Source organism: Herpailurus yagouaroundi, unplaced genomic scaffold (assembly GCF_014898765.1).
Source record: "Herpailurus yagouaroundi ecotype Mexico unplaced genomic scaffold, PumYag 160, whole genome shotgun sequence".
Classification (NCBI taxonomy): Eukaryota; Metazoa; Chordata; class Mammalia; order Carnivora; family Felidae; genus Herpailurus; species Herpailurus yagouaroundi.
The window spans coordinates 21,515,740-21,540,414 of record NW_024412401.1 but is presented as its reverse complement, the minus strand read 5'-3'; the positions used below and the strand labels follow the sequence as shown (position 1 = coordinate 21,540,414).

The window sequence follows — 24,675 nt, the reverse complement described above, 5'->3', positions numbered from 1 at the left end:
TGGGGCACCTGGATGGTTCAGTCGGTTAAGTGTCCGACCCTTGATTTTGGCTCAGGTTGTGATCTAAGGATTGGTGAGATTGAGCCCCATGCCAGGCTCTGCACTGTGAGCATGGAGCCTGCTTGAGAGTCTTTTCTTTCTCCCTCTCCCTCTGCCCCTCTCCTGCTTGCACACGTGCACACTTCTCTCTCAAAATAATTAAGTAAACATAAAAAATATATATTTTTATTTTAAACTATTAGGGTTTGACCACAGGTCAGTTCCTTGTTGTTAAATGAATACATTAGTAAATTCAGGAGTGTAGTTTTTTTTTAATTTTTTTTTTTTTGCATTTATTTATTTTTGAGAGACACAGAGAGACAGAGTGTGAGCAGGGGAGGGGCAGAGAGAGAGGGAGACACAGAATCTGAAGCAGGCTCCAGGCTCTGAGCTGTCAGCACAGAGCCCGATGTGGGGCTCGAACCCACAAACTGTGAGATCATGACCTGAGCCAAAGTCGGATGCTTAACCGACTGAGCCACTCAGGCACCTCAAGAGTGTAGTTTTAAAAAATACTCCTTTCAACCTAAAGTGCTAGATCTGGAAAATACTTTTGAATAAAAATCTAAACAGGTACACATTTTACTAATATTTTTATTGAAGTGTAGTTGACATACAATGTTAAGTTAGGTTCAGGCATGCAACATAGTGATTCAAGAAGTCTGTAAGCTATGCTGTGCTCATAAGTCGAGCTACCATCTGGTACCATACAATGCTATTACAATACTACCAACTACATTCTTTATGCTCTATCTTTCATCCCTGTGACATCAAAATCTTCATTTTAAAACCCTCAAATCTTTGTTTCTGAGGTGATAGGCAAATAGCTGTTGAGTCCAGAAGGTGCTTAAGAGGGGCCCACTTCATATTCTAGATTAAATAATGCAACCCCTGTCTCAGATGTGCACAATATAGAATAATCCTCACAGCGCTCAGAATGCCATGTTTTTATCACACACCGTCAAGAGTTAACCACCTTTAAAGATATGTGCACACTTTACCCAGGTCTTTAGTTTGGTATTGTGGTTTAATGCCTCTTGTTTTTTTATATCCAGATTTCAAGGAATATACATATGTCTCAACAATGTTTTTCTGCAGATGTTTATATAAGAAGATTGTATGTTTGTATTTTATAAACACAGTACTTTTATTTTTTCAAAGCAATGTGCAGAAGAGTCTCAGTTACATTCCAACTATCCTTGTTAGAACATGTCATTTGGAAAATCATCCTGCGTGTCAACAGGGGAATATGAGTTCTGAATGGGCCTGGGACTAAGAGGCATACATAGAACAGTGTTCTGTTTTAAGTATATCACATACTAGCATGACAATTTGCTATGTGTATTTACTGTGTTTTAATTTCCTTTTAGGAAAGGAGAAGTGGCAGGAGATAAGATCAGAAAGGTCTAGGATAGCCAGGTCATGTGAAAGACCTTGTAGACCAAGGTGTAAGGACTTAGGATTTTATTATGAGTGAGAGAAGGAACCTAGGTTTTCAGAGGAGGAGTGACGTGATCTGTCCGAACAGTTTAAAGGGTCCTCCATGCTACAGTATGGAAAATAGACTAGGGGGGAAGATAAGGAAAGTTCACAGGGAAAGAGTAGAACTAAGGAGATCGGTTAAGAAGCTACTGCATTAGTCCAGGCTTTGACATGGGTAGCGGCAATGGAGAACATATGAAGTCATTGTATTTCAGGCATATTTTGAAAGTAGAACCAACAGGATTTGCTAATTGATCAAATGTGGGATGTGAGTGAAAGAGAGGAGTTGAGGATGATGCCAAGGGTTTTGGCCGGTGGTGGTGAACAGCTGGTGAATAGTTTTGTCATTTACTGAAACTGGAAGAGGGGTGGTTTTGGAGGGGAAGATCACGAGCTCGGTTTTGGGTACGTAATGTGTGAGATGCTAGTTGGACATCTAAGTGATACTGAGTAGGTAGCAGTATATAGAAATGTGAATTTTCTTGTGGTGGGAGGTGAGGACGTCAGGGTTTGGAGATACCGATTTTGGAGTTATCAGCCATGGGACTAGTCAGGATCACTAAAGGAGTAAATATAGACAGAAAAGAGAAGTCGGAGGATTGATCTTTGGAACATTTCAGCCTTTAGAAATTGGGGAGATGAAGAGACTCTACCAAATGGGACTGAGAAGTTGCAGTCAGTAATGTGGGAAGTTTCCCTGAGGCCAAGTGAAGAAAAGGGTTTCAAGAAGGAGAGTGGCATCAAGTGGGTCAGATGCTGCAAATAGATCACGAAAGATGAGGATGCAAAATTGACGGTTGGATTTTGCAGCATAGTGGCCTCTGGGAACATAGCAAATAGTGTCTCTGCTTTACATCACCACCTTGCTCCTGTTGACTAGAATCCTAGCTGATACTCTTGGCAGTTGTTCTGAATCTTCACTTCCCACCACTGTTTGACCCTTGGCCTCTTTACCTCCCTTAGTTCTAAACTTTGGGCTCCACACTCTCACTCATTTCTGTTCTCTTTCCTCAATTTTGCACATTTTTCTGAGTTTTCCCAGGATGATGCAGGTCTCTTCCCTTACAAGGCTTCTGATGTGATTTGTTCCTCCGGGCCCAGCATCCTTTGCTAGCTAATGTAGGATTTGTAACCATTTTTGGTGTGTCTCATGGATTCTTGGTAATCAGGTGAAGTTCATTAGGCCTCTTTCCAGGAGAACATTTTTAATTGCATAAAGTAAAATACATGAGGTTACAAAGGAAATCAATTAGACTGGGATGTAGTTATAAAAATAGTAAAAACTAATTTGTAATAGAAATACATTTGCATCTTATAAATGCATTAAATAATATATTTTAGCATTGTGCCTAATAGCTATCATAAATTCAAACTAGTGATAAGTGTAAATAACATTTCAGTATACCTGTAACAACTATTGTATGAAAATATTTATGGTTTTTAATAGTGACAGTGTCACATACTGTCCATACTAATGTGGTTTGTTGCTATATTCACAAGAGAATGAATGTTTATATTTTATTTTCAAGTTAATGATAGCAAAGATAAAATTTTGTCTCCATGGAAGTCTTGGGTCCCAAGTTAAGAACGCCAAGTGAGAAGTGTAATGCTGGTGTGAGCAGACCATGGAATGGGCCACCAGGTGGGAGGACCAGCCTTGTCTGCATGGAAGCATGCTGTCACTTTGGCCCCCTGGCCCCTTCTCTGCCTGTGAGTGCCAGGGCACGCTCTTTCTTATTTATTTTTATTTTTTTTAATGTTTATTTTTAAGAGAGAGAGAGAGACAGAGGGCAAGTAGGGGAGGTGCAGAGAGAGAGTAAAGAGACCCAGAATCTGAAAGCAGGCTCAGCCCTGAGTTGTCAGCACAGAGCCCCATGTAGGGCTCTAACCATGAGCTGAGATCATGACCTGAGCTGAAGGCAGACCCTTAACCAAGGGAGCCACCCAGGCGCCCCCAGGGCACGTTGAGCAGGAATGATAACTTCATAAAATGTATTTGAAGAAAGAACACTCATGGTGAACACCGTCTAATGTGCATTTATTTAGCTTGTTCTCTACTAGATTCTTTCACATTTCAAAAATTGGCCCTCTTGTTTCTAATGTTGCTGCTGTGTACTTCTTTTCTGATTAGCTTACCCAAAGCTACCTTAAGACATGTATTTTATTCTTCAGGATTCAGCTTTAGTCTGTCAACATCCTTTGTCTTATGGGACAGGGATAGAGAGGGAAGCTGGTGGTTTTGTGTATTCTTTCATCTCTAGGGTGCTTCTGCATTGTTTTCTATCCAAAGGCCCTTCCCTTAATGGCAAAAGAGTGAGCTCTGATATTCAGGGCAAAAGGTCACAGAGAAACCCAGCCCATTTTAACATTGGGTTGTATGTTTTCTTACTGTTGAGTTTTGAGTTCTTAGAATATTTTTGGATACCAGTCCTTTATCAGATATGTGTTTTGCAAATATTTTCAGCCGTTTGTGGCTTTGGTTTTTTATTCTCAAAATGTCTTTCACAGAGCAGACATTTTTAATTTAAAAGAAGTCTATCTTAGCACGTTTTTCTTTCACGGATTAAGCTTTTGGTGTTGTATCTAAAAACTCATTGTCAAACCCAAGGTCTCTTAGATTTTCTCCTTTGTTATCTTTTGTAAGTTTTATAGTTTTATGTTTTACATTTAGGTCCATGATCCATTTTGAGTAATTTTTGTGAAAAGGTGTAAAGTCAGTGTCTAGGTGGTTTTTGTTTTTTGTTTTTTGTTTCTGTTTTATTTGTGGATGTCTGTTCATTTGTGGGACTTTTCTTTTGTTTCTTTGTTTTTAAAGTGTTTTATTTTGAGAGAGCTGTCGAGAGAGTGGGGGGAGGGGCAGAGAGAGAGGGAGAGAAAGAATCCCCTGCAGGCTCTGCACTCATAGTGCAGATGGGGGGCTTGAACTAATGAACCATGAGATCATGACCTGAGCCAGTCAAGTGTTGGACGCTTAACTGACTGAGCTACCCAGACACCCCTGTTCATTTGTTTTTAATACTTTCTTTCATAAGAGATTTTTAAGTTGCTAAATAATGTATCTCAGTCTTTATCTCTCCAGCTTTCATGGAGTCCCAAGTTTTTGGTGATGGTCCCAAGTGGTGGTCTTTCCCACAGTCATTAAATGATATGATGTGAACTGTTTCCAGCACAATTGCATCTTTCTTAAACTGTGTTCAATAGAAACACAGATGACATGTATGATATGTTAAAATTTTTTTAATGTTTATTTTTGAGAGAGAGACAGAGAGAGAGGATGAGTAGGGGAGGGGCAGAGAGAGAGGGAGACACAGAATCCAAAGCAGGCTCCAGGCTCTGAGCTGTCACCACAGAGCCTGACGCAGGCTTGAACTCATGAACCATGAGATCATGACCTGAGCTGAAGTCAACGTTTAACCAACTGGCCACCCAGGTGCCCCTGACATGATATGTTAAATACAAGGGTTTTGTGGAAGAGTAAAATAATGTCTGTCTTGGTACCTCTTTGAAAGTATCTAATGTATACTTATAACCGTCAATTCTTAGGGTTTTCTTTCACTAGTCTAACTTTAATATTACATGGTTATATTTAATATTACTAGGTTAATAGTGGCTGGAAGTATAATTTTACTAACTCCTCTTTAAAATACATCTACCATATTTTTGACACAATAGTTGATGTCATGATTTAATTTGTCATTCTACTTTCTCAGGAGATTTTAATATTTGGGACATTATTGTATAATTCTTTCTTCCAAATCATGGATTTGGAATATGTTAAATGATGGTAACTGATAATAATACCAGAGGGCACGTTGTGGTTTATATTACTCTATCCATAAGTGTACTTTTTGGCAACTGTGTCTCTTCCCCGCATCCTCCCCGAAATTATCATCCAGTGTCAAAAACTTGTTAAGTATATTCATAAGTGTATTTCTGAAAAATAGATATTGATAATATCAAATGCTTTCCAGCATCTTTTGATGTGATCATACTTTTATTTTTTAATTTTTAATATTTATATATTTTTTAATTTTTTAACTTTTATTTATTTTGAGAGAGAGAGAGGGAGAGAGAGAGAGAGAGAGAGAGAGAGACAGCTGAGTGGGGGAGGGGTAGAGAGCAAGGGAGAGAGAGAATCCCAAGCAGGCTCTGCACTGTCAGCACAGAGCCCAACACGGGGCTCGAACCCACGAAACCATGAGATCATGACCTGAGCTGAAACTGAGAGTCAGATACTTACCAGCTGAGCCACCCAGGCACCCCATATTTTATTTATCTTTTAAAGTAAGCTCTATGCCCAACGTGAGGCTCAAACTCGTGAACCTGAGATCAAGAGTTGCATGCTTTACCAATTTGGTCAGCCAGGCATCTCAGAGCAAACTTTTTGACATTGTTTCTTGATAAATTTTATCTTAATACTTTCTTGATAAATTTTCTTTTTTTTTGAATTCATGTAAGGAATCAGGCTTCTCTTAGGTAAACATGAGTAGATTATGATGACATATTATATTACATGTGTTGTCACTACTATACATACTGTGTATGCTGCAGTTTTATTTAGTGTTTTTAGTCCTGTGTTTGAGTGAGATTAATTTGTTTTTTTAAAGTTTATTTATTTCGAGAGACAGAGATAGTGCACATGAATATGTGAGAGCACCAGTGGGGGAGGGGCGGAGAGAGAATTCCCCCCGCCCTCAGCCCCCATGCTCAGTGCTGTGAGGGTGGAGCCCGCTTGGGTTCATAAACTGAACCATGAGATCATGATCTGGGCCAAAGTCAAGAGTCAGGCACTTAACTACTTGAGCCACCCAGGCATCCTTCTGGTAAGTTTTTTTTATTCTTTGTAGTTTTTAAAAATTTTCTCTGCTATTGCCAATGTAATTATTTTCCCTTTCTTCCTTCCTTCCTCCCTTCCTTCCTCCCTCCCTCCCTCCCTCCCTTCCTTCCTTCCTTCCAAGTATAATTGACATACAGTGTTAGTTTCAGATGTACAGTATATTTCAACAATTCTATACATTTCTCAGTGCTCATCACAGTAAGTGTACTCTTAGTCCCCTTTATGTGTTTCACCCCCACCCACCTCCCCTCTGGCAACCACCTGTTCTCTGTATTTAGGACTCTAGGGTTTTTGTTGGTCTCTTTTTCATTGTTTTGTTTTGTTTCTTAAATTTTTTTTTTTTCAACGTTTATTTATTTTTGGGACAGAGAGAGACAGAGCATGAACGGGGGAGGGGTAGAGAGAGAAGGAGACACAGAATTGGAAACAGGCTCCAGGCTCTGAGCCATCAGCCCAGAGCCCGACGCGGGGCTCGAACCCACGGACCGCGAGATCGTGACCTGGCTGAAGTCGGATGCTTAACCGACTGCGCCACCCAGGCGCCCCTTGTTTCTTAAATTCTACACGAGTGAAATCATATGGTATTTGTCTCTGACTGATTTCACTTCGCATTATATGCTCAAGGTTCATCCGTGTCATTGCAAAATGGCAAAATTGCATTCTTTTTTATGGCTCAGGAATATTTGAACACACACACACCCCACATCTTTATCCATTTGTCTGTTGATAGACACTTGGGTTTCTGCCATATCTTAGCTATTATAAATAACACTGCAATAAACATAGGGGTACATATATGTTTTTGAATTAGTGACTTCTCTGGGTAAATACCCATTAGTGGAATTACTAGGTCATATGGTAATTCTATTTTTAGTTTTTTGAGAAGCCCCCACACTCTCTTCTACAGTGGCTGCACCAATTTGCATTCCTACCAGCAGTGCGTGAGGGTTCCTTTTTTTCCCACATCCTCACCAACACTTGTTATTTCTTGAGTTTTTTGTTTTTTTTTTTTTAATGTTTATTTATTTTTGAGACAGAGAGAGACAGAGCATGAACGGGAGAGGGTCAGAGAGAGAGGGAGACACAGAATCTGAAGCAGGCTCCAGGCTCTGAGCTGTCAGCACAGAGCCAGACGCGGGGCTCGAACTCACTGACTGTGAGATCATGACCTGAGCCGAAGTCGGACGCTTAACCGACTGAGGCACCCAGGCGCCCCATTCTTGAGTTTTTTATCTTAGCCATTCTGACAGTATTTTCTCTTTATCAATGCATAAGAGTAACATAGGATAAAAATCTACCTTTAAACAAGTCTAAAAGAGTTATTTCAATATGTATGAAATTAAAAAGTTTAATATTAAGAAAATGTGTCAAAATAGGCAGCATTCTTTCTCAGTTGCATGTGGAATAATTGGACATCTGAATTGATGGTGTGGTGAATATTACAAAATACAATGTAATGTCTGCAGGGGTGGCAGATGTCTTAGGTTCAACTAAGCATTTATGTATTCAGAATGATAAAAAGACCATAGGTCTCACTTGGCAACACTTTATTCAGAAGGATATAGGATGATAACTATAACTTGTCTATAAGATAGTGGGAGTCCTGGGGCACCTGCCTGGCTCAATTGGTAGAACATGTGACTCTTAATCGTGAATTCAAACCCCACATTGGGTGTAGAGATTACTTAAAAATAAAATCTTAGGGGCGCCTGTTAGCTCAGTCGATTGAGCGTCCGACTTCAGCTAAGGTCATGATCTTGCGGGGTTTGAGTCCCTCATCGGGCTCTGTGCTGACAGCTCAGAACCTGGAGCCTACTTCGGATTCTGTGTCTTCCTCTCTCTGCCCCTCCCCACTCGCGCTGTCTGTGTCTCTCTCAAAAATAAATAAACATTAAAAAAAATAATAAAATCTTAAAAAAAAAAAAGATAATGGGAGTCCTTGTGGAAGTTCATGTAACAGTTCATACTTTCCAAAGTGTTCTTTTGACAACTCAGGTTCAGAGATGATAACCACTTTGGGTGCCACAGAAAAATCCATAGGCATAGTTTCAAGGATCCTCTGCAAGGGACATGCCTAATTACGTGTCACTAGACTCAGAGAAGCTCAAAAACATGGCTTGCTACTAAGTGTTCGTTGTACTTCTAGATGCTGATGTAATTTACTAGTTTGGCAACTTTATATAATAAGCAGTGTTGCCAAGCGACATATAGGTAGCATGTTGTTTTAATCAGTTTAAGAGGGATTAACCCAAGGTCAAATTCTCATACATAAGAAGGGGTTTGCTCATCTTTGGTAGGCAGTCATGCCTGCTGACTTTTTGTTTATGCCTTTTGTTTTAGCTATCTTTCAGAAAGTTTCTCTTATCCCAAGATTATTTTTTAAGTCTACATTTCCTTTAAAACTGATTTCATTGTTTTTACATTTATATAGATCTTTGAGCCACCATTTTCTGTATGGTGTGATGTAGGAACCAAACTTTTTCAAATGGCTCATCAGTTGTTGAATCATTTATTGAATAATCATTTGTTTTCCTAGTGGTTAGAAATGTCACTATTATAAAGCAGTCATTAGGAGATAGTTCTTCAAATTAACAAAGAGGTGTAGTAAAAAAGTATACTTTCAAAGTAACAACTGATTTATAATCTTATGTGATTGTGTATTAAACATTAAAAAAATAAATATAAATGCTTTAATTTTGTAAATTTTAAACTTAAAATTTTAACATTAAAAATTTTTATTTTAAAAATAAGTGTTTAAAAAAAATTTTTTTTTAACGTTTATTTATTTTTGAGACAGAGAGAGACAGAGCATGAACGGGGGAGGGTCAGAGAGAGAGGGAGACACAGAATCTGAAACAGGCTCCAGGCTCTGAGCCATCAGCACAGAGCCTGATGCGGGGCTCGAACTCACAGACCGCGAGATCATGACCTGAGCCGAAGTCGGACTCTTAACCGACTGAGCCACCCAGGTGCCCCGAGTGTTTTTTATTTTGAGAGAAAGAGAGCGTGCATGAGTGCGCTCACACACAAAGTGGGGGGAGGCACAGAGAGATTGGGAGAGAGAGAATCCCAAGCAGGCTCTGCACTGCTAGCACAGAACTCAACTCAAGAGCTCAATCCCACAAACCATGAGATCACGACCCGAGCCAAAACCAAGAGTTAGATGCTCAGCCACCTGAGCCACCCAGGTGCCCCTTAAACATTTTTTAAGATTTTATTTTTTTAAAGTTTATTTATTGAGAGAGAGGGGCATGTGCAAATGGGGCAGGGCAGAAAGAGGAGAGAGAGAATCCCAAGCAGGCTTGCGCTGTCAGCACAGAGCCTGATGCAGGGCTCAAACTCATGAACCATGAGATCATGACCTGAGTTGAAATCAAGAGACAGATGCTTAACCAACTGAGTCACCCAGGTGCCCCTTAGGTTTTATTAAGTAATCTCTACACCCAGCTTGGGGCTCAAACTCACAATCCTGAAATCAAGAGTTGGATGCTTAACTGACTGAGCCAACCAGGTGCCCCTAAACATTTTATTTTTAAGTAATCTCTCTATACCCAACATGGAGCTCAAACCTACAGCCCCAAGATCAAGAGTTGCGTGCTCCACCAGCTGAGTGCCAGCCAGGTGCCCCATAATTGTGTATTAGATGGTATTATCTATATGCTAAGAGTTTATAGTGTCAGGTTTTTTCTCAAAGGAAGTATATATACTCTGAAGAGGGTATGTCTATATTTTTAAATAGGTTTGCCTTATTGAAGGCTGTTGTGCTTACTTAGATGGCCATACTTTGAAAGCTGACTGCTCAGTATAGTAGAAAGTGGTGAATAAGGGGTTTGAGCAAGATTCTAGTTTCAGATACACCACTTCACTGACTGCTACTTTGTGCAAGACAGCCTCTCCCTGTTTTGTTTTGTTTAAGCTGCATGAATAATACAATCTCTATCCTGCCTACTTCTGAGTATTGTTGAGGATAAGATGGGATGATAGAAAAGCACTTTTAATTGGAAAAACAGCTTAAATGTAAGGACTTACTGCATCTTAACTTTTCCTCCCTTTCTCTTGTAGGTAGTGTTGGTGCTTCTTTTCAGTGCCAGTCCATCCATCACGACCACATTTGTCATGATGACAGTGACAAGGTGAGGTCTGTGTTGATGTCTATCATGGTGAAAATGCATGCTGCCCTTACATTGTTGGATTCACTTGCATAACTCTGGACATGGGGCCAGGAGAGTTTGCCTGGGGAGGCACGATTTTGAGATACAGAAGGCCTTGCTGCTGTATGTGTCAGATTATTAGACCACTCCAGAACACTTGAGGATAATTTTCAGAAAGTGGGCTGTCTCTTAATAAAACCTCCATTTTTTTTTGTTTTTTTAATGCTCATCCTTGTCCCTGTCACTTTGCTTCCTCGTTTCTTGCACAGACTGGGTGGATTATCTTAATATATGAACAGGTGCTCCCAAAGCTGCTAATTGTCTCAGCAATTTGTGTCTGTTTCTAGTTTGAAATATCTTAGCCACTTTGATTTGTTTTTTTTTTTTTTTTTTAGTTGATTGTGTTGTATTACCATTTCTTCTCGTACTTACTTTTTTTTTTTTTTCTGTTTCCAAAGCCAATCGAAATGTTGAGGATTAAGAATGAAACCTGTCTAATTCATGCAAAAGAAACCTGCTTAGGGCCTGAGGTTTTTTTTTTGTTTGTTTCATTTTTTGTTTGGTTTTTAAATCAGGTCCGAACTGTTGGCGGTTTTGTTTCATTTTGGTGTTTTGCTTCTTCTCTCAAGCAGCCTGGTCTTGGGGACTTTCCAGTACTCATCAGCACAGTTGATGGCCCAGCCCTTGCAAGTAGATAACTAATGTGGGCTTGGTGCTTGGAACATCTGGCTGCTGATGTTGGATGGACTTAAATTTAGTCTTTTCCATCATCAGTTTCCAGTGGCTTCCCTCCCATTTCCTGTGTCTTACATGGAGCAATGTATCACTCCCTTGGTAGTTTTCCCAGGCAAACCAATCCAAGTGATCCTTTTCTCTGCTGTTTTAATCAAGATCCTCCTCCCTCATCCTGTTGGAGCTAGATCAAGAAGTTTGGTTGGTCATTGGGATTTTCCAAATGGTTTTCTTTGTTCTGTGTGTTGATCTCCCTGTCTTTGTGAGCTTTGCTGAGACAGATTTCAGCCTGTTTACAGAGAGAGTGGTATGCTTTTAGCATTCCAGAGTCTCTTTTATTATTATAGTAATCCAGAGGCATGGATTTAACTTCTAACTTTTTAGTAGCAAACCACTGAAAGATACTGCTAGACTATATATAGTTAGCTCTGTAAAATTCAGTATACCAGAGATTTTAGAAATGAGCATTTGGGAAAAAAAAAAGTGATGATAGAGGGAAAGGCAGAATCACTTTAGGCCAGTAATATTGCTTACAACTGTGCTTTGTAATTGTGAAGATGTTTTGGGGTTAAGTTTTTCTTCCCTCTGCTAAGTATAATATGCTTTTCTCCATTTGTTCATTCGTAGTGGTGATGCCAAACTGTGCTCTGTTCTGTCTCCAGATAGAGTCTGGAGATGAGATTTCTCTCTACCTCCACAAGATGCTTGCCATCTACTTGGAAATATTTTTGCTCCTAATTTCTGCATCTTTCTATGACCGATTTTGTGCTTTTAGGAGATGGCACTTTTTTCTTCAAATACACGGGGAGAAGGGAAGAGAACTTTAAGGGATTTTGTCATTTGACCAACAGATCAAAGAATTGTGAGAAACTGCTCTCCCCTTTGTCCTGCCTGCTGTGTGTTGTATACTTATGATTGTTTCCCAGAGGGAAATGGAAAGAACGGATTAGAGCCTCTTGACTGTGTATTTATAATTTATTCAACTGATTCAGTCAGATTTATTGACTGGCAGCTATGTGTCTAGGCACTTACGAAATATATCAGGATACAAAACAAAGATTGCTGTTTTTTCATGAGTGTACAGTCTTGCTGGGGGGAGGCAGCCAATAAAAATAAACACCATACATAAATAATATGTTACAATAAGTGCAGTGAATTAAAGAAAATGTAGAGCAGAATAAGTGGGATGAGAACCACCAAGAGTTGGATAGCAGTTTTGAATAGGATCATCAGGCATTATTCTAGGGAGGAAGGCTGTGGATAGCATGTCTAAAAATTAAGATCTTTATGTTTGCAACAGCTTCTGACTTCTTTAAGAAATGGATATTGGTTTTGTAAAAGCAGAAACAAATTGAGCCTGCTACCTGACACATAGCACTTGGATGTGTTTGCATACACATACATACTCACACAAATACACAACACTCAAAGTATTCTCTCACTTTGAGAATTGAAGGGATTATAGGACTCAGATAATTCAACTCTCTTTTTATTTTTTTTTTCACATTTATTTATTTTTGAGAGAGACAGAGTGTGAGCAGGGGAGGGACAGAGAGAGGAGGAGACACAGAATCCGAAGTAGGCTCTAGGCTTTGAGCAAGCTGTCAGCACAGAGCCCAATACGGGGCTCGAACCCACGAACCATGAGATCATGACCTGAGGCGAAGTCGGACGCTCAACAGACTGAGCCACCCAGGCACCCCTCCAACCCTCTTTTTAAAATAAACTTGGAAGGGGTGCCTGGGTAGCTCAGTCGGTTGACCGTCTGACTTTGGCTCAGGTCATGATCTCATGGTTCGTGGGTTCCAGCCCCGTGTCGGGCTCTGTGCTGACAGCTCGGAGCCTGGAGCCTGCTTCGGATTCTGTATCTCCTTCTCTCTCTGCTCCTCCCCTGCTCATGCTCTGTCTCTCTCTCTCAAAAAATAAACATTTGAAAAAAAAAAAAAAAACACCAAACTTGGAAGCTGTGACCCCACTGGGAGAAATGACTTGTTCAGGAGTCACCCTACAGTGCTGGAGCTAGACCAGATCTTCTGTCCCTTATACAAGTCATGCAAAATAATTGCTTAGCTATTCTGATTGTGAAAACATTGTCCCAACACATGTTGATGCCTCGCTTATTGTCCTCACTTAACTTTCAGGCATGGTCCATTTCTCAGATTTGGGAACAAAACAGGATTTTTCTTAAAAGTTGCCTCAATTTTAACTCATCTGTATGTGACTGGGGATGGAACGAGGGGGTGAGATGAATTAATTTGTAGCCTCAATGGTACACTTTCCTAGAGTGGCCTGGAACAGTTCCCAGAATGCTGGTCACTTGAGAGAAGGAAATGGGAGAATTCTTTCTAAACTGGCATGTATGTGAATGGCTACTCAGGGCAGAAGTCTTTTCTGGACAAAACTTCCATTTGTCACAGAAGAAGGTACCAATCTGGTTTGTGTAATGCCATGCAGACCACTTTCAGGGAAGGTAGGAAATGTGTGACTGTTTTTTCTTTCAGGACTGTATACTTTATTGTAACCTTGATATTTTAATTTTTTTAGGTTTTTTAAAAAATCACACTTTGATTCTAAAAAGATATGTAGAACTAATTTTAACCCTTCTACCCAGAAGTAATAATTGGAATTTAGTATTAACAAGATTAACTAGTTATATTTGTATGATTGCAAATAGTGGTTATTAGTATATCCAGAGTTGTACGACTATCTCCGCCATCTAATTTTGGAAAATCTTCACATTCCTCACTGAAAAACCCACAACCATTAGCAGTCACTCTTCATTATCCCTTGCCCCAGCTCCTGACAATCACTAATCATTGTCTTTATGGATTTGTCTGTTCTGTACATTTTGTATAGACAGAATCATAGAATATGTGGCTTTTGTGTGTGGCTTCTCTCACTTAGCATGATTATCTCAAGGTTTGTCTATTTTGAAGCATGAATTCCATTCCTTTTTATGGGTGAATAATATTCCACGGTGTGCATCTAATGCTTTTTGTCTACGCATTCACCAGTTGATGGGTATGTTTCCATATTTTGGTTATTATGAATAATACTGCTGGGAACATTTTTATGTAAGTATGTTTTTGTTTAATTGGTCACATGATATATTTTTAACATTTTGAGAAATTACTAAACTGTTTTGCAAAGTGGCTGCACCATTTTACATTCTAGCAAATGCATGAGGGACCCGGTTTCTTCACATCCACATGTTTACGTCCCACACTTCGGTCGTCTTTTAAATTATAGCAGCTGTAGTGGGATATCTCAGTTGTTGTTTTAATTTGCATTTCTCCCATACTTCCTAAGTATGCTGAGCATTTTTTTTACATGCTTATAAGCCATTCCTAAATCTTCTATGGTCCTTTAAAAAAAAGTCAGTTAAAACTCTTAAATATGGAGAACAAACAGAGGGTTACTGGAGGGATTGTGGGAGGGGGTATGGGCTAAATGGATAAGGGGTATTAAGGAATCTACTCTTGAAATCATGGTTGCACTATATGCTAACTAATTTGGATGTAAATTAAAAAAAATAAAATTAAAAAAAGTCAGTTAAATATCCCTTTAATTGTTCTGGCTCCCGTGCTTTAAAAAAAAAAAAAATCGAATCTCAGGCGCCTGGGTGGCTCATTCGGTTAAGCAACGAACTCTTTTTTTTTTTTTTTTTTTTTTTTAATTTTTAAAAAATGTTTATTTTTGAGAGAGAGCATGAGCAGAGGAGGGCAGAGAGAGAGAGGGAGACACAGAATCCGAAGCAGCTCCAGGCTCTGAGCTGTCAGCACAGAGCCCAATTTGGGGCTCGAACTCATGGCCCATGAGGTCATGACCTGAACCAAAGCTGGATGCTTAACCGACTGAGCACCCAGGCACCCCAAACATCTGACTCTTGATTTAGGCTCAGGTCATGATCTCATGGTTCATGAGACTGAGTCCTGCGTTGGGCTCTGTGCAGACAGTGTGGAGCCTGCTTGGGATTTTCTTCCCCTCTCTCTCTGCCCTCACCTACCTATCTCTCTCTCTCTCTCTCTCTCTCTCTCTCTCTCTCTCTCTCTCTCAAAAAAAAAAAAATCTCACCATGCACCCAGTTACATAGTTACATGTGCTCATTATGGAAAATTGGGGAAGTACACAGCAACAGACTGTCACAAAAAAACTCCATCACTTTGCATTATCTGCATGGTTAAAATAAAACTAAATTGCTCTGGTTATCTATGGCTGTGTATGTAATTAATTACCCTAAAATTCATTTGGTGCAGAGCACTTGTATCTTTCTTGGTTCTGAGGTTTCCTGTGTTCAGCTAGGTGGTTCTTGCTTGGAGTTTTCTCATGCAGTTATAGTCAAATGGTGGCTGAGGCTGGAGTCATCTTGAAGTCCTCACTCACATGTTTAATGGTTAATCCTGGTTATCAGCTGGGACTTCAACTGAGCCCCTTGGTTTGAGTGCCTAAAATGTAGTGTGGGCTTCCTCATAGCATTGTACCTTGATTTCCCCCCCAAGAGGGGAAGATGCGTATGGCCTTTTATGACCTAACTTCAGAAGTCACAAGCATCACTTCCCAGCATAGTCACGGGCCTGCCCAAATTCAAGAGGAGGGAGCCTCAATCTCCCCACTAGGGAGTAATGTCAACGTAAGAAGAAGAGAATGAAGGATGGGAGAACTTACTATGTATGGTCATCTTTTCTGCACTGTATATACATGAAACATCAGTTAAAATGGCTGCATAATGTTCTACCATAAGGATACATGGTAATTTATTTAATCTGTCTTTAATTTTGGAGGCTTAGGTCATTTTTAAAAACTATTATGCATTTATTCATACAGCAAATATTTATTAAGTGCCTACTATGTCCCAGGCACTGTTGAGTCACCAGGGTAGAGTGGTGAAAAGGCTACCAAGGAAGGTCCTTGTTCTTCTGGTGCTTATTTTTTGTGAAAGGGGCAGAAAATTAAGTGTACATGTAAACCAACAAATAATCAGATGCTCATAAGCACTCTACAAGTAATTGGGCAGTTAGCTACTCTAGATTAGGTGTTAGGGAAGGCCTTTAAGATGGTGACACTTAAGCTAAGATCTGAATGAGAGGAAGGAATAAATTGTGAAAATCTGGGCCACAAGGAGAACATCATAGGGAGAGGGAAGGGTTAGTGCAAAGGCCCTGAGGCTAGAAAGATCATACAAACAGAAGAAAGACTGGTGTGTACAAGCCAGGTGGATGAGGATAGAAGTGGTAAGAGATGAGGTTGAAGGGGTAGGCACAGGGCAGATCGTGAACTTGGTAATAAGCCAGGGAAAGTTTAGATTTCATTCTTCCTGTTGTGGGAAGACTTTGCAAGGTTTTATGGAAAGGAATGCTATGATCTGGTTTATATTTTTAAACATCTCTTTTGCTGCTGTGATGAAATATTTTTCTAACTGTGGTAAAATACACCTAAGCATATAATTTACCTTCTTAATCATTAAAAATATATATTTTTTAACATTTGAGAGAGAGGGAGAGAGAACACAAACAGGAGAGGGGCAAAGAGAGAGGGAGACACAGAATTGGAAGCAGGCTCCAGGCTTTGAGCTGTCAGCAGAGAGCCCGATGTGGGGCTCAAATTCACATGCCTTTGAGCTGTGAGATCATGACCTGAGCCAAAGTCAGCCGCCTAACTGGCTGAGCCACCCAGGCGCTCCCTTCTTAATCATTTTTAAGTGTACAGTACAGTAGTGTTGAGTGTGAATATACTTTTCACATTATTGTACAACCAATCTCCAGGGCTCTTTTATCTTGCAAAACTCTGTATCCATTAAACAGTAACTCCTCATCTCTCCCCAGAGCCCCTGGCAGCTTCCATTCTACTTTCTGTCTCTGTGATTGAGTGTTCTATGTACCTCATATAAATGGAATCATAATATATTTGTCTTTTTGTGCCTGGCTTATTTCACTTAATATAACGTTGTCAAGGTATGTTCATGTTGTAGCATAAATGTTGGAATTTCCATTTTTTTAAAGGCTGAATAACATTCTGTTGTATGTATATATAACACATTTTGTCGTTTCATTCATCCATGGATGGGACACTTGGGTTGTTTCCATGTCTTGGCTATTGTGAATAATGCTGTTAGGAACATGGGTGTACAAATATCTCTTAGCGACTCTGCTTTCGGTTCTTTTGGGTATACACCCAGAAGTGAAATTGCCGGTTCATTTATACTTGTAGAGTTTTGAGGAACCGCTATACTGTTTTCCAAAGTGGCTGCACCATTTTACATTCCAAATCCTTGCCAGCTCTTGTTATTTTCTGTTATTGTTCTTAATGGTAACCATCCTGTTGCATATGAGGTAGTATCTCATTGTGGTTTTGATTTTCATTGCCCTACTCATTAGTGATATTGAACATCTTTTCATGTGCTTGTTGGTCATTTGTTTATCTACTTTGGAGAAATGTCTATTCAAGACCTTTGCCCATTTTTTAATCAGGTTTGGTTTTTGTTTGGTTGTAGGAGTTCTTTATGTAGTGTCAGTATTAACCCCTTATCAGACAGATGATTTGCAAATATTTTATCCCATTCTGGAGGCTGCCTTTTTACTCTGTTGGTTGTGACCTTTGCACAGAAATTCTTACTTTGAAGGAATTCCAATTAATTTTTCTCTCGTCTGCCTTTTGGTGTCATATCCAAGAAATTGCTGCAATCCAATCTCATGAAGGTTTTCCCCTGTGTTTTTTCCTAAAATTTCTAGTTTTAGTTCTTAAGTTCAGATCTTTGACTCATTTGAGTTAATTTTTGTATATAGGGTAAGGTAAGGGTCTCTCTTCATTGTTTTGTATATGGATATCGAGTTCCCAGCACTGTTGTTGAAGAGTGTTCTTTTCCCATTGAATTGTCTTGGAACTCTTTGACCCTTTTGGGGTCACTTGAACCATATATGTAAGGGTTTATTCTTGGGCTCTCTATCCTGTTCAGTTGGTCTATGTATCTGTCCTTATACCAGTACTACAGTGTTTTGATTATTGTAGCTGTGTAATAAGTTTTGAATGATGTATTTCTTTTTTTTTTAATTCAAAAAAATTTTTTTTAATGTTTATTTATTTTTGAGACAGAGAGAGACAGAGCATTAACAGGGGAGGGGCAGAGAGAGAGGGAGACACAGTATCCGAAACAGGCTCCAGGCTCTGAGCTGTCAGCCCAGAGCCCGAGGCGGGGCTCGAACTCACGGACCGAGAGATCATGACCTGAGCCGAAGTCAGATGCTTAACCGACCAAGCCACCCAGGTGCCTCCAAATGATGTATTTCTTTAACATAGATTATTAGAATAGAATTGAATCAAAGGATATGAACTTTTTTCAGCCTTTGTCTCTTTTTGTATATTTTTTGCACATTCATATGCATCAGTTTATGCTTCCGTATGAGAATGCCTGTCTCACTTCCTTTTCACATTGAATAGCATTCATAATACCAGTTACTTTCTGAATGATTGATGAGAAATGGTTTCTAATTGTTTCAATGAATATTTCTGTGATTACTACCAAGGTTGTATAGATTTCATATGTTCATTTGTTACTTAGTCACTGCTTTTTTAAGATTTGTCTTTTGCATAATTTTCTTTTCTTTTTTTTTTTTTTTAACATTTATTTATTTTTGAGACAGAGACAGAGAGAGACAGAGAGAGACAGAGCATGAACGGGGGAGGGTCAGAGAGAGAGGGAGACACAGAATCTGAAACAGGCTCCAGGCTCTGACTGCTCAGAGCCTGACCCGGGGCTCAAACTCACGGACCTTGAGATCGTGACCTGAGCCGAAGTTGGACGCTTAACCGACTGAGCCACCCAGGCGCCCCCATAATTTTCTTTTCTTTTGGGATATTCCCCTTTTCCCATCCCTTTGCATAGGAACATTAATCATCTATTATACTTGAAAAAAGTTTCCCAGCTTTTAATTTTTTAGAAAATTGTTTTTAATGTTTAAAGAGAGAGTGGGGGAGGGCCAGAGAGAGAGAATTTCAAGCAGGCTCCTCAGTGTCAGTGCAGAGCCCCATGTGAGGCTCAAACTCACAAACCGTGAGATCATGACCTGAGCCGAAATCAAGAGTCGGATGCTTAACCAACAGTGCCACCCAGCCCACCCCCCCCCCCCAGCTTTTAATTTTTAATGAATTTTTTCCCATTCAGAAATTTAAAATTATTTTGGGAGCAAATCTGTCAGTGTAGTCGTTTCTGAAATGTATTTCATTGCTCTTATTTTTAGGAAATCTGTTTCCATTCAGATGGTTCCCTACATTTTCTTTCTCAGCTCAGGGCTTGATCTCAGAGTAGTGAGTTCGGCTCTGTGTTGGGCTCTGTGCTGGACGTGAAGCCTACTTGGAAAAAACCACATTGTAATGATAGATATTTTGAGATTATTGTTTTGTGGCATTCTGTTTTGTTTTGTTTTTTTTTAATTTATTTTGGGGAGGGCAGAGATGTAGAGGGAGAGAGAGAGAATCTTAATGCAGGCTTTGATCCCATGACCCTGGGATCATGACTTGAGCCAAAATCAAGAGTCAGATGCTTAACCAACTGAGCCACCAAGGTGCCCTGTTATGTGGCATTCTTCTTTTGGCCTTTGGAAGGTCATTGCCTTCTAAATTTAATTTGTTTTTATTTATAAGATACTTTTGTAACAGTAAAAAGTAAGGAGAGAGGAGATCAATAAATTTACTGTGGGAGCTTAAATTTGATACTTGTATAGAGTTGTCCTGCCTTAAAGATTTTTATTTAAGGTGATCATGTCTGTTTTGTGTGAATCTGGTCAGGTTACACAGTTTTTTATTTAAGGTTTGGGAAAGGCCTGTTGAATGTGATTTGGGCAGGAGGGTGCAGGGTTTGTAGCAAAGTGCCATCTATCACAACATCTGTGCAAAACCACCCAGGTTAGTCAGTGTCTAAAATGCATATCATCAGTGGAAGTGACCACGAGGACATTGGCATTTTCAGTGAGCTGGCCACATCTCCTGAACGCGGGGTGTTAGAAGTCTACAGCCATGGGCATGATCCAGAGCAGGGTATCAACTATGCAGTCACATGAGACTCACCAGGAATTCCCTACAGGAAATTCTGTTTTCCATCAAATATGGTGGAAATTACAAGATATTCCTGTGTTCTGATCTGTGTAGAAAACATTCTCATGTTTCTTGCATCTCAATCATCCTCATGTCCCTTTTCAGCAACTACTTTTTCATTGTCTTCCTCAAAGTGAAGGAGCTAGTTGTCTGTCTGTGCTTTTCTGTTTCTTAACCAGTGCTTATACTATAATTCATTTATTTTCTTGAAGCATTTATATAAGTGTAGCCCATGCTCACTGGCTTTTTGGGTCATATTTTATGTTAGTGTCTAATTTTTTTTTTATGTTTACTTTTGAGAGAGAGAGAGAGAGAGAGACAGCATGAGTGGGGGAGGGGCAGAGAGAGAGGGAGACACAGAATCTGAAGCAGGCTCCAGGCTCTGAGCTGTCAGCACAGAACCTGACACAGGGCTCAAGCCCATAAACTATGAGATCATGACCTGAGCCAAAGTCGGACGTCTAACAAATTGAGCCACCCAGGCTCCCTTAAGGAGATATTTTCAAATGCAGCCCAAACTATATGTATGTATGAGAGAATTCATTTTATCTTTATAATATCAAAACAATGAAAAAAAAACCTAAGTGTAGTATTTAATGTTACAAATAAGAGATGGTTCATCCCTGGGGTGCCTGGGTGGCTCAGTCAGTTACGTGTCCAACTCTTGATTGTGGCTCATGTCATGATCTCACCATTAGTGAGTTCAGTTCCGAGTCAGAATCCACACTGACAGCACTGAGTCTGCTTGGGATCCTCTTTCTCCCTCTTTCTCTGCCCCTGCCCTGCTTGTGCTTATTCCCCCTCTCCCTACCTCCACCTCTCTTTCTCTCAAACTTTAAAAAAGAGGAAAAAAAAGAAGAGATGGTTTATCCTTAACAGTAAAATTAACAGGCTTTGTTGAACAACCTAGATCTGTATGTGGTTAAGTCTCTTCATTGCCTGTCCAGTGGATATTTTAAAAGTATTGTATTGGCATATGATTTGCCCTGAGATTGAGCCACTGGAGCGGTTTAGAATGAGAGTCATAGCAATTAGAATTGCTCCCAAGATGCTCCCTGTTTACCAGATCAGAATGAGCAAGGTACCTTTAAGATCTCTGCTTCAAAGGGTGTGCGTTAAGGCACGTCATGCCTCAGAGTCCGCTCTTTCTCATTTGTCCTGCTCCAGAGATTAAATATGCCATGATGTGCAGTGTGTGCTTTATTTGCACCCTTGCCTCTCCATTTCTGATTTGATGTGGGTCTCTATTTTTTCCACTTTCTGACTAGCTTGGGTTTCTTTTTTTTTTATTAAAAAATTTTTTTTTCAACGTTTATTTTTGGGACAGAGAGAGACAGAGCATGAATGGGCGAGGGGCAGAGAGAGAGGGAGACACAGAATCGGAAACAGGCTCCAGGCTCTGAGCCATCAGCCCAGAGCCCGACGCGGGGCTCGAACTCACAGACCGCGAGATGGTGACCTGGCTGAAGTCGGACGCTTAACCGACTGCGCCACCCAGGTGCCCCTAGCTTGGGTTTCTTTATTCAACCCACTCGGGTTTTTTTATTCAACCATCTTGAACTCCTTTCTGGCTGATGGCCTTTCACCTGGTTCTGCTTTAGCACTTCTCATCTTCACTGCCTTAAGAACTGTCATGGTTTAGTCCCTGGCATCTCACACCTGTACCGTGGGAACAGCATTCTGCCTACTCTTCCATCCTAAAGCTGGCTACATTATGGGAGGCTTTCAGTAGAATTGGGGTTGGGTGTGCATTTGCTGCCCCTTTCTGGTCTTTAGCAACTATAGCTGGCAGCTGCTGATAAATAACCTTTCCACTCTGATAGGTGGTAACACTTGTGGGTGAAAGTGCTTATTCTGATGTTTTGCATTAGATCACATCTTGTCATGGTTATAGATAATGTATAGCCTGAATAGTGCTAGGCCAATACACCTTTCCACTATGTAGCTTCATCTTATTAGGTCCTTTCAGCTGGTTTTGGTGGAGGGAGGGAAACGTTTAGGGAGGAGGGTGAGCAGAGCTAACTTGAGGAAAGTTTGAAATTCTTTTTGGTCTCCTTGTTCTTCTCTTTTATTATCTACTCTGCTTTTGTGTCTCATTTCTTCTTGGGAATTTGCCTATTGAGAAACACATTGGAATTACCACTGCTATGAAATATCACATATCATTAATTTGGAACCTACTGAGTGCATGCCATATGCTAGAACCCTTGCCAGAGCAGTGAGACTTAGTCCTTGGCTTCAAGGAGTTCTCTGTCGAATGCCCAGAAGACTCAAGTGAATACATATTTGCATAGCCAAATGATTAATCCTATGTTAGAGCACAGAATAGAGGCCACTAATTCAGCAGTAGTGGTTGGGATTGGAGTGAGGTTACAATCAGGAGACTTGGCAGTGGATGTGATGACAGCACAACCCGATTCCTGACAGTGTTAACAGTGGGAAACTGCCTCTTCATTATAAAGGTCATGGACTCCCAACAGGAAGGCCATTCTCTACCCAACACCTTCTTTGGCAGGTCCCAAAAGTGTATACCATTTTTTTTTCCTCTGATATTTTTTGTTTACGTGAGTGGTTCTTCAGCATCTGGACAAGTGATTTTTAATCTGCAGCTCTTGAATCATGTGTTTGAACACCTTAAAATAAGAGATGCCTCTCCTTTTTTGTGTGTTCTCTACTAGCCAACATTCTCCAAATATGGACATCAGTGACAACAAACAAAAGAGAAATGGGACCTGCTCTTGAGGAGTTTACAGTTTCATGGGGGAAACAGACATTTAGTAAATACTGGAAGGTATTGTGAAAAAAGTGTCAAAGAAAGACCATAGCCTCAGAGTCGGCTCTCCTATAAAGGTCCTTCAGATAATCATCTTGTTTAGAAAAGTCTGTGATGTCTTAGAAATGCAAAATTTAGAACCAAATGAAATTTTATATTTACTGTTTGGCAGACTGTTTGTCACATTTGTATAATTTATTCATGGTTATTGTTTATGCTGTGTGCTAGAAAGTGTATTTTCAGCCGTAGAACCCTTCATAGTCACAAGATTAGAAGTTAGTTTTCTAGAAGCAGTTTGTGAGTTTCAGTATGAGATCTTCCTTACATGTATCCTAAGATTATATTGTTCCTCCTTTGTAAAAAGTAAGGAAAAGGGAGCCTGGTTGACTTGGTTGGTTAACTGTCGGACGACTCTTGATTTCAGTTCAGGCCATGATCTCAACAGGTTGTGAGATCGAGCCTAGAGTAGGGCTCTGTGCTAACAGCACAGAGACTGCTTGGGATTCTCTCTCTCTCTCTCTCTCTCTCTCTCTCTCTCTCTCTCTCTTTCTCTTTTTCTCTCTCTCTTTCTCTCTCTCTTTCTCTCTTTCTCTCTCTCCCTCTCTCTCTCCCTCTCCCTCTCCCTCTCTCCCTCCCTCCCTCCCTCTGCCTCTCTGTCTGTGTCTCTCTCTCTCAAAATCAGTAAACTTAAAAATAAAAAATAAGGAAAAGACAGGCACCTGGCTGGCTCAGTTGGTGGAGCATGTGACTCTTGATCTCAGGGTTGTGAGTTTGAGCCCCATTTGGGTGTAGAGATTAGTTAATAAAATCTTTATTTAAAAAATTTTTTTAATGTTTATTTTTGAGAGAGAGATAGAGCACAAGCAGGGAAGCGGGAGAGAGAGAGAGAGAGAGAGAGAGAGAGAGAGAGAGAGAGAGAGAGAGAAGGAGGGAGAGGGAGAAGGAGGAAGAGAGAGGGAGAGAGACACATAATCCAAAACAGGCTCCAGGCTCTGAGCTGACAGCACAGAGCCCGACTCAGGGCTTGAAATCAGGATCAACGAGATCATGACCTGAGCCGAAGTTGAACGTCCAACTGACTGAGGCATCCAGGTGCCCCCAAAATAAAATCTTTAAAAAAATAATAAGGGAAAGACTGCAACTCTGACAGGAAATTTAATTCCAAGTTCAGTTGGCTAACCAGCAAATTCTACCAAACAATTAAAGAATTAATCTGTAACCTCAGTCTTACAGAAACTACAGAGTAGAGAAAGAGAAAACATTCCCGATTCATTTCTTTTTTTTTTTTTTTTAATGTTTTTATTTATTTGAGAGAGAGAGCGTGTGCATGCAGGGGAAGGGCAGACAGAGAGAGAGAGAGAGGGAGAGAATCTCAAGCAGGCTCCACTGCTGCTAGCAGAGTCTGACCCAGGGCTCAGTCCTGTGAACCGTGAGATCATGGCCTGAGCAAGAGACCCAGAGTTGGGGGCGCTTAACTGACTGAGTCATCCAAGCATCCCATCCCCAATTAATTTCCATCTTATCTTATCTTATCTTATCTTATCTTATCTTATCTTATCTTATCTTATCTTATC

At 40.2% G+C, this 24,675-nt stretch overlaps 1 protein-coding gene across 4 annotated transcripts in view; it reads left to right on the top strand.

The window, feature by feature from the left end:
* Nucleotides 1–24,675, top strand: part of RNF38 (ring finger protein 38) — a 140,685-nt gene that overhangs the window by 50,527 nt on the left and 65,483 nt on the right. For 2 of the 4 annotated variants that reach the window (XM_040481690.1, XM_040481688.1), the window contains exon 1: nt 15,827–15,990. In XM_040481690.1, the coding sequence (XP_040337624.1) occupies nt 15,988–15,990 (3 nt within the window). In that variant the 5' untranslated portion in view covers nt 15,827–15,987. Of the gene's footprint in view, nt 1–10,420; nt 10,492–15,826; nt 15,991–24,675 lie in introns of those variants that run through there. The other 2 variants (XM_040481696.1, XM_040481686.1) reach the window with 2 other exon arrangements.